Source organism: Pelodiscus sinensis, chromosome 3, assembly GCF_052426305.1.
Source record: "Pelodiscus sinensis isolate ZL-2025 chromosome 3, ASM5242630v1, whole genome shotgun sequence".
Classification (NCBI taxonomy): Eukaryota; Metazoa; Chordata; order Testudines; family Trionychidae; genus Pelodiscus; species Pelodiscus sinensis.
In genome coordinates this window covers 200,487,501-200,501,504 of record NC_143054.1, presented here as the reverse complement: position 1 = coordinate 200,501,504, position 14,004 = coordinate 200,487,501, and the positions used below count along the sequence as shown (strand labels likewise).

Below are 14,004 nucleotides of genomic sequence, written 5' to 3'. Positions count from 1 at the left end.
AGGAACGAGAAACTAAAATCATGTGGCTCTAGTAGGGACCCTAGGGAAACAATTTCATGAGTTACTAAGTGACTTAGGAGCATATTTCCTAGTGATTTTCAGTAAGATTTAAGCTCCTCGAGGCTAGAGTTTTAATGGGTGCCCAAGGATGCATAGAAGCATCTAGTGGAATTTTCAAAACTACCTTTAAAAATCTAGGTCTGAAAGTCCGACTTGCTTTTGAAAATGGGACTGAGATTCCTAAGTGACTGAGGCGCTTTTGAAAATGTTCCTGCGGAAACCACGAGCCAGACGTCCTAGAAGCACTTTACGGTTTCCTCTCTTCTCTCCTGTAGCCCCCCCTTCATGGAGCGTTACAAACGACCCAGCTTTCAGTCGCAGGCCACGCTGCGCCAAAATCGGCAGGACCCAGCACTGCAGCTGCGAAGCCGGCTTCCACATGAGCGGCACGGCCGACAACAGCATATGTCAGGGTAGGAGATGAGCAGCACTATCCATCAGTGGCTTTCCCCCACCTGCTGCCACATGCATACATGACACATCTATGCAGCTGAATCATCAGTAGCTGCAGCAACTTTTATGAGCGATTACTGTGGGGAGAGCTGCTTGGAAGAAGCCAACTGTTGTAGCTGCTGCTAGCTGGTATTGGACTGGGCTTGTTGAGTGTAGTTGTTCCGTGGGGCTGCCTTTTTCCTTTAACGTTTTAGCATCAGGTCATGATCCTATCCCGCACCTTTATGGTAGGGGGTTTGGTGGGAGGAACTCATCTCTGGACCTCCTAGAAGTTCTAGGCTGTCACGAGCCAGTATTCAAAAGTGAGTCGTGATTTGGGGTGTCTCTGTTGTGGGGTGCTGGACACGACATGCCTTTGAGGGCCCTGGTGCTCCGAGGGCGGGTGCTCAGCATGTTCTGAACATCAGCCTCCTTTAAGCTCCAACATGGGGAGACTTCCGATCCCTAGTTACTTCTGCAAATCCTGGACAATCTGGTTTCACAACATTCCCGAATGCTGTATCGCCGCGGTGCTCTTTCACACGGCATAGCCCTGCTTCCCCTTTTCTTTGTGCTCAGAGACGGCTTGTCCCAAAGCTGTGATCTTCTCTGAGGCCTGTGCTCTGTCCCATTTCACAAACTAAGGTGCGGGGTCCAGATAGTACTTGCACAGGAAACGGCCAAGGAAAATCCAGGTGCTGCTGGGGGAGCAACAGGAGAGGACACTTTCCCTCTGAGTCAGGACAGGGTCAGTGGCCCGACACGTGGTCCAGAGACGCTGCCTGCGGAGGTGCCATCTTCGGGCTGAGAGATAAAATCCAGGGCTGAGGGGCTATTAAAGATCTCCTGGCATTACTTTGCAAGTGTTGGGGAAATCACGGTGTAGCCCATTGACTGTCAATTAGTCCACTGCAATTTCAGCTGAGTAAGGCATGGACACCCACACTTGGTGACAGCCAGAACCTATTGGGAACTTGCCCGGGACCCAAAATGCCTTGTTAAGTTCAAAAATAAATTGCCAGGGTCTTAATATTTGGTCAGACTCTGGTTTCTACAAGCAGAACAGCTTTGCCTTCACCTTGCCGTTTCAGGCAGAAGGCCACTTCCTACATATCCTTAAGCCACTTTGTACCCTGGAGCCGGTCCCTGCAGCTCCATGGGAAGCTGTCCTCCTCCACTCCCTGTCCTACACAGCTGTGTCCCGTGACTGCAGCCTCACAAAAGGGCCTGCATATTAGCAGTGGATGTAATGATTCCTGTCTGTAAATCAGTGTGTCAGAGTGTGTTGTGCTCGGTGGATTTTAAACACGGCGAATCTACTTATGTCTGTTGCAACTGGGGGAACCTCGGGAAATCCATAACTTGCAAAACCCAGCATGCTGGTCCTTTCGGCAGGGAACTACTAGCCCGATTTGCATGTACATTTGGTATGGCCCATGGCCTGCGTACTGCTCACTGGTACTGGCTTGGCGCCTGGGCTAGAATCAAGCCAACCCAACCCAACCAGTCCCAAAGCGGGAGGGAGTCGCATTTCACCTTTGTGGCCCATTCCTGGCCACGCTTGGGAGGTAATGCATGTTTTGCCGCTGTTCTTGTCCTGGCAAAGAGCAAAACGATTGTCCACGTGAATTCTTTGCTGGGATGGCCCCTTTGGGGCAGGGCCTGCCTTGTACAGGACAGTGTGTTTCCTCTGCAGATATAAACGAGTGCGAGGTTTTCAAGCTGGAGGGAGCCGCTCGTCTGTGCATGCACAACTGTGTCAACATTCCCGGCTCCTACCGCTGCTCCTGCCCCAGCGGGTACAAGCTCCTCAGTGACGGGAAAAGCTGCGAAGGTGAGAGCTGGGAGGCCACTCTGTGGCCTGCTGCAGGAAACCCCAAGAGCATTTGTCTGATTTCAAGTGTAACGTCCTGTCGCAAAGCCCTGCTGGGTCCTACCAAACGTGTGTGGAGGTTTTATGGCCTGGGAGACTCCGACTAGCTGGGATCTTCCCACGTCGTAGGTGATGGGACTCCAGGATTTCTCCCTGGCAGAGCGCATTGCTAGAGCTGGCTGGCCAGTGGTCGTTCCAGACTCTCAACAGTCAGTGAGCTAGGGCTGCCAAAGCTACTACACGTCCCACGGTGCTCAGGTGCCGTACGTGCCTGGAGTAGAACAGCCTGTCTGAGCTCACGGGAGTCCCTGCTGCTGCCTACCTGCCCAGTGAGCAGGCAAAGGGAGCTTCTTAGGCAGTGACAGGCAAAATGGGAGGAGTGGGAGGGAGGGCCAGGAACACTGCGTGGGTGCGGGGCAGACCCATTGGGGATTCCTGTGCAGGACTAGGGGAGGCAGCACGGGACAGGGCGGGGTGTCAGTCCACCTGCCTGAGAGGAAATAGCTAGGTCAAAGGAAGGGTTCTTGCATCAGCCTAGCACTGTCTGTGCTAATGATAAACCCTCCTAATTTCCAGTTTTCGTGGACAGTTTAGCCCCGTTTGTTCTTGTGCCAGCATTGTGCTTTTGCTTAAATAGCCCCAATCCTCCCTGGTGTTCTCTCTCTCTCTCACACGCACACACACGTACGTATTTTTAAAGAATGATCAGACCCCCTCTCGGCCTTCATTTCACTAGGCCTAGTTCTTCCAGCCTCCTCTCATAAAGTAGGTTGTCCATTCTGCCGATCATCCGCACAGCTCTTCTCCGCACCCATCCCAGCAGGAATGCACAGGAGAAAAATAATATAGGTTCTTTTAAAAGATTTGACTCAACTCTGGTTGAAATGGTTTTGGGTGAGCAGCTTTTCATCGAAGTATGGCCTTTTTTCAAAAGTGAAATTCATTATGAAAAATCATCAGTTTTGTCCAAATGTTATTTTTTTGGTAAAAAATGTACTGCCTTTTAATTTGGGGGGAGAAAGGAGCAGTTACTGAAAATGGACATACCATTTTTTTATAATGGCTTGGTATTGTTTTCAATTTATATATTCCATCTTTTTTTACACTTTAAACAAATTTAAATGATCAGCTTCAAATAACTCTGTCATTTTGAAGTTTGCCACAAAAATAGATTTTTTTATTTTTCTGCTCTTGTTCACCTACGTTTGATCTCTGGGTACACTGTGTAGGGGATGGTCTGATATTAATAAGCTAATAAGGGATAAGAGCAGCCTCTGTCCCCAAAAAACAAATGTGTCCAGAGATCAAGCGTAGGTGACCAAGAATGAGCGATAATGGAGTAATCAGTGTTAACTCTTTCAGCTCAGTAAAACACCTTTGAATGGTATTTACGAGGCAGCTGTGGGGGGGTGGGGGTTGGTATGTCCATGCCCACGCAAACAAGGCTGAGCCACACTGCACATCTGCTCTGGAAAATGGCCCTTCTTCCTCAGAAGATCCGCCTCTGGAGGGCCGGATTTTCAAAGGAGCTCAGCAGGTTTGGGTGCTGAGCCCTTGAAGGATTGGGCCATGTCCCTGGGTGCTGGGCCGAGTGAGATTCGGGCTTTGAGGTTTTGCCATTTTAGAAACCAAGCGAGTCTTTTCTCTCTTGACTCTCGTTCTCTCTGCGGCTCTGAGTGGGGGGAGCTGAGCTCCCTCCCCGGCCAGTATCAAAACCGCAGCTTCCTAAGTTCTGGTTTCTGCTGGGCAAAGCCAGCTAAGGCAGTGGGGCTGCACGGGGGGCCTGTGGACAACAGGCACTCACATTGCACAGGCTCAGAACGTGGCCTTCAACATCTTTATTGCCAGCGAAGGTACCTTGGAAATCCCCGCGCTTAACTTCCAGCACACGGGCTGGGGGTTAGAAACAACCCTCCCTTCACAGGCGGGGGCGTGTTTTACAGGCATCACCGCAGGACGGCGACCGTGGCAGGTGCCTCGTGCTGACGACGGTCCCTGTTCTGCGCGCGGTGTGATTTCCTCCGGTGCGCTCTGTTCACGTCTGGCTGTTTTGCAGATATAGACGAGTGCGGCTTGACCCAGCACAACTGCACCCGGGGGGTGATTTGCATTAACACTGGAGGAGGCTTCCAGTGCGTGAGCCCCGAGTGCCCACGGGCCAGCGGCAACACCAGCTACGTGAAAACATCCCCGTTGTAAGTAGCAGGGAACGGGGGGAGAATCCATCCCCCGGCCACGCCAGAGAAAACAGCCCCGGCTGACAAGCTCTGGTACTGAGCCTTGTGAACAACGGGGTGGGGAACCTTTTTTGGGTCAGAGGCCGCTGACCCACATTAAAATCAGTCGGGGGCCGCACACAAGTGAGAAGCAAAACCAAAGAAACCCTCGCTGGTGTGACCCCGACTTAGAAGGAGAACGATGCTCCCCACATTTCCTTCCCACGCCAGAGCCCCGGCGAGTAGATTTTGTGTGCGCCAGGCACACAGCGGGGCAGCAGGCTGGGCTGGATCACCAGCATGTACTCCCTAATGCTGGGGGGGCCGGATCCAGGCAAGCTGGTGGCGACATTCGGCCCCCAGGCCTGACGTTCCCCACCCCTGAGGTAAAACATGCTGCCTGGAGGAGGTCAGGACTCCCCGGAGAAGGAAAACCCCCTTCCCAGGGTCAGCAGGGAGCTAGTTCAGTCCTTCATTTGGCTAACTCCAAAACTGGGGGGGTCGTGAAGAGGGGTGCGCCCGTTCTAACAGGGAGGTCCTACGGCCTGTGCTAGACAGGAGAACAGCCGAGATGGCCACCGTGGCCCCTCTGGGCCATATAATCTATGAGCACGGGGCCACCTCGCCTTCTCTCAGTGACATCTTGGCCCCCTTGATGTGAATGGCAAAACTCCCATTGACATCCCTGGTTTTCACCCTGGGCTTCAGCTGCAGTGGCCTGCCCTTCTCGCGTGCTGGAGAGAGAGCTGGGTTTGGCAGGCTGGTCAGCGTGGGTGTGTGTCCACGACAGCCCCAGCGACGGAGCCTGGCTTTCTAGCTCGGGCTCCTGTAAGGTCTGTCTGCGCCGCCCAGACAGACAGACAGACAGACAGACAGACTGCTGCTGGCACAGCATAATCCGGGTGAAGCCTGCGCTACTCGCCAGAGCTCGGTCCCCCCTGGCAGGACAGGTGTAAGCTCGTCTGGCTAGCCTGGGCCACCGCCAGTACCACGGTGCCCACACAGCTATTTTTATACGCTAACCCAGGCCCTGCCAGCATGAGCCCAGGCTGGGAGGCCGGCTCCCACCTCTCATGTGGATGCTTCCAGAGAGGCTCATGTGTCTAGCTTGGAAGGCCCGAGTTCAGTCGCCGGTGGGCCAGATTCTGTCCTTAGTTACGGAGGTATCGATCCGATTCCTTTGACTTCAGTGGAGAGACCCCAGACTTATGCCGGTGTCACTGGGAACAGAATTGGGCCCCACCCGGCTGCTTTTCGGGAATCCACACCATGGAAGTGCTGCCTCTGATCCCGCGGGCGGTGAGTCTCCCGCGCCCGAGGGGCTCCATTTGGGAATGCTGCTTTTCCACGGGGTTAGCTTGGTGACGCGCTGGGCAATCACATGCCAGTCGGTTCTCGGCCTGATCACTAGTGGCGCCCTGGAGACAGGAGAGAGCAGGAAGGGCTAGATCCAGTGAGGTCAGAACGCGCAGGCTCGTCCCACTCCCAGGAGTGCCTTAACCCTCTTCCTTTCTTCCCTTGCTAGCCAATGCGAACGCAACCCCTGCCCGATGGACAGCAGATCCTGCCATCACACCCCAAAGTCCATCTCCTTCCATTACCTTCCCCTCCCTTCCAATCTCGTCACCCCCACCCCTCTCTTCCGCATGGCAACCGCCTCCGCCCCAGGACGGCCAGGGCCCGACAGCCTGCGCTTCGGAATTATTGGGGGCAACAGCCGAGGGCACTTTGTGATGCAGCGCTCGGACCGGCAGACGGGAGAACTGATTCTTGTGCAAAGCCTGAAGGGACCCCAGACCATCGAAGTGGAGGTGGACATGTCAGAGTACCTGGATCGCACCTTCCAGGCAAAGCATGTTTCCAAGATCACAGTCTTCGTGTCTCCTTATGAGTTTTAAGGAAACGCGGTTTCTGCCAGTCACCAAATGCACAGCCGCAAGGACTGTCCATGCTCAGCCATCGCTTTCTTTCAGTACTGACTCAAACGAAATTCCTTTTTTCGAAATGACAAAAAGCTGCGGCGCTGCAGCAGCACTAAAAGCCATGACCTTCAAGGCCCAGGACTGAGAGATGAGACAAACCATGTCGCTCTGAGAGTGCCAGGCTGGGGCTTGCAATATTCTCATTTGTTCTCGGGAAGTTTTGCCTTGGGACACTTTTGACTTCGCTTCTCACCATCTTCGGTAGCACAAGCCTCCAGGAACACGTGTCGTAATAACAGAGATGTCGCAGTGAAAGCCAGATTATAGCTTATGTAAACCTCCACAGAGTAAATATCCTTCCATCTGAGTGAAGCTTTATCCGTCTGCTCGCCTCTTAGCCGCTGTTACACTTACATACATGGAAAGCAGCCAATCAAATGTGAATGAAATCACATGCTCTCCAGCAGTTGCACCTGGCCAGAAATCCAGCCCACCCCGCAGTCAGATTAGCAATGGGCCACACACCTGGTAGTTATCAGACACCGTAACAAGCAGCCTCTCCACTGATTTAAAAATGGGCAAGTGTGAAATCTTTGTATTGCAAATGGATGTTGCTTGTGATTCTTTTCTCCACGTCTAATCCCCTTAAAAACAACTCAAAGCATTCACCCTAGTAAAGGGCTGACGTCTGTAGGTGTCAATTAACTAAGGCCATGAACATTGGTTAGGAAACTCGGTGGAATGATTGCTGAATAGGTGTGTGCACAAGCACAGAGGGCTGATAGCACAACCTAGGCTTGGTCCCCAGCGCTGTAAGATTCTCTGCATGGCAACCCAGTGTTGCTGGTATTCCCATCGGGCCAGGCCTTCTTGCTGCTTCTGAACGTGGTCTACCCAAGGGCATGATTGTGTTCCCATTCGAATCGGGGGGAAGCGTCCCTTAATGTAGTGGGGCAGGACCAAAATGCATGGGCGTTCCGTGGCGTAGGTGGCTCTGCAGCGGTTAGACTCAAATCGCCAGTGGCTTTCATCCAAGTCTTATGTTTCACATAGTGTGAAATGGCCCCAAAGTAACCTGTCCCATTAGCACAACCTGCTGCAATTACAGATTACAGTCAGTACCCGGTACCTTGACTCCCTCTCCGAAAGGGAGAAGGGATTTGTGGCTTTATTAACAGAAAACACCCAGCTCAGATAGCATGGAGATACCATTTGTCCTAAAAAAAAAAAAAGGAAAAAATAGGGGGCTGGAGCACATGACCTACGAGGGGAGGCTGGGGGATTTGGGCTTGTTTAGTCTGCAGAAGAGAAGAGTGAGGGGGGATTTGAGAGCAGCCTGCAACTCCCTGAAGGGGGGTTCCAGAGAGGCTGTTCTCAGTAGTGACGGATGGCAGAACAAGGAGCAATGGGCTCAGGTTGCAGTGGGGAAGGTCTAGGTTGGATATTAGAAAAAAACTCTTTCCCATTGTGGGTGGGGAAGCGCTGGGATGGGTCCTTAGGGAGGGGGTGGAATCTCCAGCCCTAGAGGTGTTTAAATCCTGGTTTGACACAGCCCTGGCTGGGATGATGGAGTCGGGTTGGTCCTGCCTTGGCCAGGGGGCTGGACTCGGTGTCTCTCAGGTCTCTGCCCGCCCGGGGATTCTAGGATTCTATGATTCTATCACAGAAGAGCTTTTCCAGATGCCCGGAAAATGGTCTGCAGGACGTACAGTGACTGCGAGGTGTGTGAACAAGGGTCTTATGGAGCAGGAGCTGTTGGTTAGTGAGAGCTGTTTGTACTCGTGCAATGTCACCGTTTCTCACCGGTCGGTTGGAGGAAGGATATTTGTGAGGACTAGAAGCCAAGGCAGTGGGATGGACTTCAGGGTGTTGTGACAAGTCTTCTAGCCCTATCAGGTCCCTGAGCAAGCTCCTCCCCCAAACAGGTGCACGTTACTCGACCACAGAATCGACTCCAGCCAGGGTTCCTATTTGTCACACTCAAGCCTCACAAACCCCACGGAAACCTGTTAGTTCTGGGATGATATTGATGCAAATCTTCACATTACGGCTCACCTATTTCATATGTTATTGATAGGTAAGCCCAAGAGTGACTCCTAGGCAAGGGGGTTCGGATTGCTGGCAATTGCTTTGCCCCTGAAATTTACATTCAGCATCCTCTTAGCTTCAGAACAGCTGAGACGGAAAGTTGATGACAGACGGAATCTTGATGAAGGAAGAAGACTTGCAAGGGATCATTCGAGATGGAAGTTCATGCCACACAACACCTGTGGGTATATAATTTATGACCATGGGAATCAGCTGTTCCTTTGATATCAATCATGGGAACTTTCATCTTTTGACCATTCCAACTAATATTTCCCTTGATAGTGTATCAATATCCTCAACGAGTTCTCCAACCTGAGTTTCCAGTCTTCCAGTTTAGGGCAGATCATCAGCTACCTCACTCCCACATCAACCCAAATCAAAGGTCTCTACTGGTGTGGCAACAGTTGTGACAGTTTCCCTGGAAGCACATTACAATCGTTGACCATTGGGCAGAGACTCGGAACAATGCAACCACAGCTGGTTTTAATCTCACCCATATTCACTTTCTACCACTGCATCATTTAGGGGTGTTTTTAAATGCATTCAAAGTGCTCTTTTTATCCTAAAGAGTGAGTCCTAAGGAACAACTTCATGAGAATATTATAACAAAAATACTTTGTGTGGGGACCATGAATTTTCTCCATTATTGGGAAAAACAATTTAGAACTTGAGATGTGAATATTTTATGTTTGAGAAACTACTGTCTAAGCAGTTGTAGAAGGCAACAGTTCTGGTTCAGAAACAGTCGCCGTTGTTTGCATATGTAGATATGATCATTACGCATACGCCGTACAGCTACAAGTTATCACCGCTCCTATTGTTTCTCCATTTCAACGTCTTCTTATGTTAGCCACAAAACACTACACTGTGCGGGCTTCTTTAATACACCTGTCGAGTGTGATTAAATAATGATGTAGCCTTGGGTTGCAAGGAAAGAATAAAATGCTTCACACCTTTTGGAAATGTTGGTTGAGATTTACTCCCCAGAGGGGCACATGTGGCAGCATGAAGGGGAAGAGGAAATCTGTGAAAGGTTGCGATGCTTGGCATTCACACCTGGGGCCTGATCACCCAAGGAGCAAAGCTGTGCAAAGCAGAGCTAATGATCCAGCGACATCCAAAGTGTCACTCGCTCTGGCCCCCTCTGCGTTTCCCATTGCCCTGTTTATTGGCTCGAGGAACGAGCCTGAAGCTGAAAACGAGATATGGTTATGTAAATGCGGGGCAGTGACCAAGTCCACATCAGAGGCACCATGCCCTGCATCCAAATTCAGAGCAGCTGGCAGCGGAAGTCAGACAAGCACCTAACAAATGCTGTTACTGCAGCGACTGTCTGGGGGAATTCCTGCCCTGCCTCTGCTTTTACCTTGCTGGCACCAATGGGCCTATGCTTAGGAGGGGTTCGAGGCAAACCTGCCTACGTTTATAAACAAACAACCGGTAGATTCTAATTGACGGGAATTTGCATCAGTTGAGAGACATGTTGCTTGTCTGTCCTACTCCTATGCACACCGTGCTACTCAGCTAGCAGTCCTTCCCCGCCCACTGTCAGTCCATCCCCTTTCAAACCGTCTGCTCAGTACAGGCACGTTCCTCCGGATGCCAGCTACCCCCACTCACTCACGCACAGTCGCACAGCTTGTGTGCATGCTCACACACACACACACTGCATGCATAGTCGCTCAGCCTGTGTGCATGCTCACACACACTCACACACACTGCATGCATAGTTGCTCAGCCTGTGTGCATGCTTTCACACACACACACACACACACACTGCATGCATAGTCGCTCAGCCTGTGTGCATGCTCACACACACACACACACACACTGCATGCATAGTCGCTCAGCCTGTGTGCATGCTCACACACACACACACACACTGCATGCATAGTCGCTCAGCCTGTGTGCATGCTCACACACACACACACACACACACTGCATGCATAGTCGCTCAGCCTGTGTGCATGCTCACACACACACACACACACACACACTGCATGCATAGTCGCTCAGCCTGTGTGCATGCTCTCTCTCACACACACACACACACACACACACACACTGCATGCATAGTCGCTCAGCCTGTGTGCATGCTCACACACACACACACACACACACACACACTTCATGCATAGTCGCTCAGCCTGTGTGCATGCTCACACACACACACACACACACACACACACTTCATGCATAGTCGCTCAGCCTGTGTGCATGCTCTCTCTCACACACACACACACACTGCATGCATAGTCATAGTCGCTCAGCCTGTGTGCATGCTCACACACACACACACACACACACACACACACTGCATGCACAGTCGCTCATTCTGTGTGCATGCACACACACACGAGGGTTGCCATATTTGAACTTTCGAAAAAGAGGACACCGGCTGCTCCACTTGCACAGGCGGCCGGGCTCGGGAGCTGGCAAACTCGTCCCCGCGCACGCCAAGCTCGGGGCTCTGACTGCCACCTTGCTGCTGCTGGGGCTGCCGCTGCCCCTGCTGGCTCTCATGGTGCAAGGAGATGCCGCTTCCACGCCACACCACCTTGAGAAGCGTGGTTGCACGGGCTCCAGTGGCACCGCCAACCAGCTGGCAGTCCAGGCTGCTGCAGAGCTAGGAGGAGAGAGTGGGGGGCCAGGGAGGCTGCTGCCTGGGGCCCGTCTTGGAGCATGAAGTTAAAGGCACCGAGGGGAGAGGTGGCCTGGCTAGAAAAGGAACCCAGCAACCCTGCTTCCAGAATCCCTTCCTTTCCCCTGCCCGCCCCACCAAGCACCAGCTCCCACGGGCCTCTCAGAGCTGAGACTGGAACCCCCCAATCTAACCCACAGACCCACTGCGCTCCGACGGGAATGGAGAGAAGCCAGAAGTTCTAACGCCCCGCTCTAACCCAATGCCCCACCCCTCCCCAGAGCCAGGCCCCCCAGCCCCCCTGCTCTAACCCAACGCCCCACCCCTCCCCAGAGCCAGGCCCCCCCAGCCCCCCCGCTCTAACCCAACGCCCCACCCCTCCCCAGAGCCAGGCCCCCCCAGCCCCCCCGCTCTAACCCAACGCCCCACCCCTCCCCAGAGCCAGGCCCCCCCAGCCCCCCCGCTCTAACCCAATGCCCCACCCCTCCCCAGAGCCAGGCCCCCCCAGCCCCCCCGCTCTAACCCAACGCCCCACCCCTCCCCAGAGCCAGGCACCCCCAGCCCCCCTGCTCTAACCCAATGCCCCACCCCTCCCCAGAGCCAGGCACCCCCAGCCCCCCTGCTCTAACCCAATGCCCCACCCCTCCCCAGAGCCAGGCACCCCCAGCCCCCCTGCTCTAACCCAATGCCCCACCCCTCCCCAGAGCCAGGCCCCCCCAGCCCCCCCGCTCTAACCCAACGCCCCACCCCTCCCCAGAGCCAGGCCCCCCCAGCCCCCCCGCTCTAACCCAATGCCCCACCCCTCCCCAGAGCCAGGCCCCCCCAGCCCCCCCGCTCTAACCCAACGCCCCACCCCTCCCCAGAGCCAGGCCCCCCCAGCCCCCCCGCTCTAACCCAATGCCCCACCCCTCCCCAGAGCCAGGCCCCCCCAGCCCCCCGCTCTAACCCAACGCCCCACCCCTCCCCAGAGCCAGGCCCCCCCAGCCCCCCGCTCTAACCCAATGCCCCTCCCCTCCCCAGAGCCAGGCCCCCCCAGCCCCCCTGCTCTAACCCAATGCCCCACCCCTCCCCAGAGCCAGGCCCCCCAGCCCCCCTGCTCTAACCCAATGCCCCACCCCTCCCCAGAGCCAGGCCCCCCCAGCCCCCCTGCTCTAACCCAATGCCCCACCCCTCCCCAGAGCCAGGCACCCCCAGCCCCCTGCTCTAACCCAATGCCCCACCCCTCCCCAGAGCCAGGCCCCCCCAGCCCCCCGCTCTAACCCAATGCCCCACCCCTCCCCAGAGCCAGGCACCCCCACCCCCCCCGTGCTCTAACCCAATGCCCCTCCCCTCCCCAGAGCCAGGCCCCCCCAGCCCCCCGCTCTAACCCAATGCCCCACCCCTCCCCAGAGCCAGGCCCCCCCAGCCCCCCGCTCTAACCCAATGCCCCACCCCTCCCCAGAGCCAGGCCCCCCCAGCCCCCCGCTCTAACCCAATGCCCCACCCCTCCCCAGAGCCAGGCCCCCCCAGCCCCCCGCTCTAACCCAATGCCCCACCCCTCCCCAGAGCCAGGCACCCCCAGCCCCCCTGCTCTAACCCAATGCCCCTCCCCTCCCCAGAGCCAGGCCCCCCCAGCCCCCCCGCTCTAACCCAATGCCCCACCCCTCCCCAGAGCCAGGCCCCCCCAGCCCCCCTGCTCTAACCCAATGCCCCACCCCTCCCCAGAGCCAGGCCCCCCAGCCCCCCTGCTCTAACCCAATGCCCCTCCCCTCCCCAGAGCCAGGCACCCCCAGCCCCCCTGCTCTAACCCAATGCCCCACCCCTCCCCAGAGCCAGGCCCCCCCAGCCCCCCCGCTCTAACCCAATGCCCCACCCCTCCCCAGAGCCAGGCACCCCCAGCCCCCCGCTCTAACCCAATGCCCCACCCCTCCCCAGAGCCAGGCCCCCCCAGCCCCCCTGCTCTAACCCAATGCCCCACCCCTCCCCCTCCCCAGACACCCCCAGCCCCCCTGCTCTAACCCAATGCCCCACCCCTCCCCAGAGCCAGGCCCCCCCAGCCCCCCCGCTCTAACCCAATGCCCCACCCCTCCCCAGAGCCAGGCACCCCCAGCCCCCCGCTCTAACCCAATGCCCCACCCCTCCCCAGAGCCAGGCCCCCCCAGCCCCCCGCTCTAACCCAATGCCCCACCCCTCCCCAGAGCCAGGCACCCCCAGCCCCCCTGCTCTAACCCAATGCCCCACCCCTCCCCAGAGCCAGGCACCCCCAGCCCCCCCGCTCTAACCCAATGCCCCACCCCTCCCCAGAGCCAGGCACCCCCAGCCCCCCGCTCTAACCCAATGCCCCACCCCTCCCCAGAGCCAGGCACCCCCAGCCCCCCTGCTCTAACCCAACGCCCCACCCCTCCCCCAGAGCCAGGCACCCCCAGCCCCCCGCTCTAACCCAATGCCCCTCCCCTCCCCAGAGCCAGGCCCCCCCAGCCCCCCCGCTCTAACCCAATGCCCCACCCCTCCCCAGAGCCAGGCCCCCCAGCCCCCCTGCTCTAACCCAATGCCCCACCCCTCCCCAGAGCCAGGCCCCCCCAGCCCCCCTGCTCTAACCCAATGCCCCACCCCTCCCCAGAGCCAGGCCCCCCCAGCCCCCCTGCTCTAACCCAATGCCCCACCCCTCCCCAGAGCCAGGCACCCCCTTCCCCCTGCTCTAACCCAATGCCCCACCCCTCCCCAGAGCCAGGCCCCCCCAGCCCCCCTGCTCTAACCCAATGCCCCACCCCTCCCCAGAGCCAGGCACCCCCT

The 14,004-nt window shown here is 56.2% G+C and overlaps 1 protein-coding gene across 1 annotated transcript in view; it reads left to right on the top strand.

Annotated features, from left to right (window-relative positions):
- Positions 1 to 9,554, top strand: part of FBLN7 (fibulin 7) — a 42,491-nt gene extending 32,937 nt beyond the window's left edge. The window contains exons 5-8 of the mRNA XM_075925892.2: positions 336 to 473; positions 2,189 to 2,326; positions 4,422 to 4,560; positions 6,107 to 9,554. Of these exons, the coding sequence (XP_075782007.2) occupies positions 336 to 473; positions 2,189 to 2,326; positions 4,422 to 4,560; positions 6,107 to 6,479 (788 nt within the window). The 3' untranslated portion in view covers positions 6,480 to 9,554. The remainder of the gene's footprint in view (positions 1 to 335; positions 474 to 2,188; positions 2,327 to 4,421; positions 4,561 to 6,106) is intronic.
- The last annotated feature ends 4,450 nt before the right edge of the window (positions 9,555 to 14,004 follow it).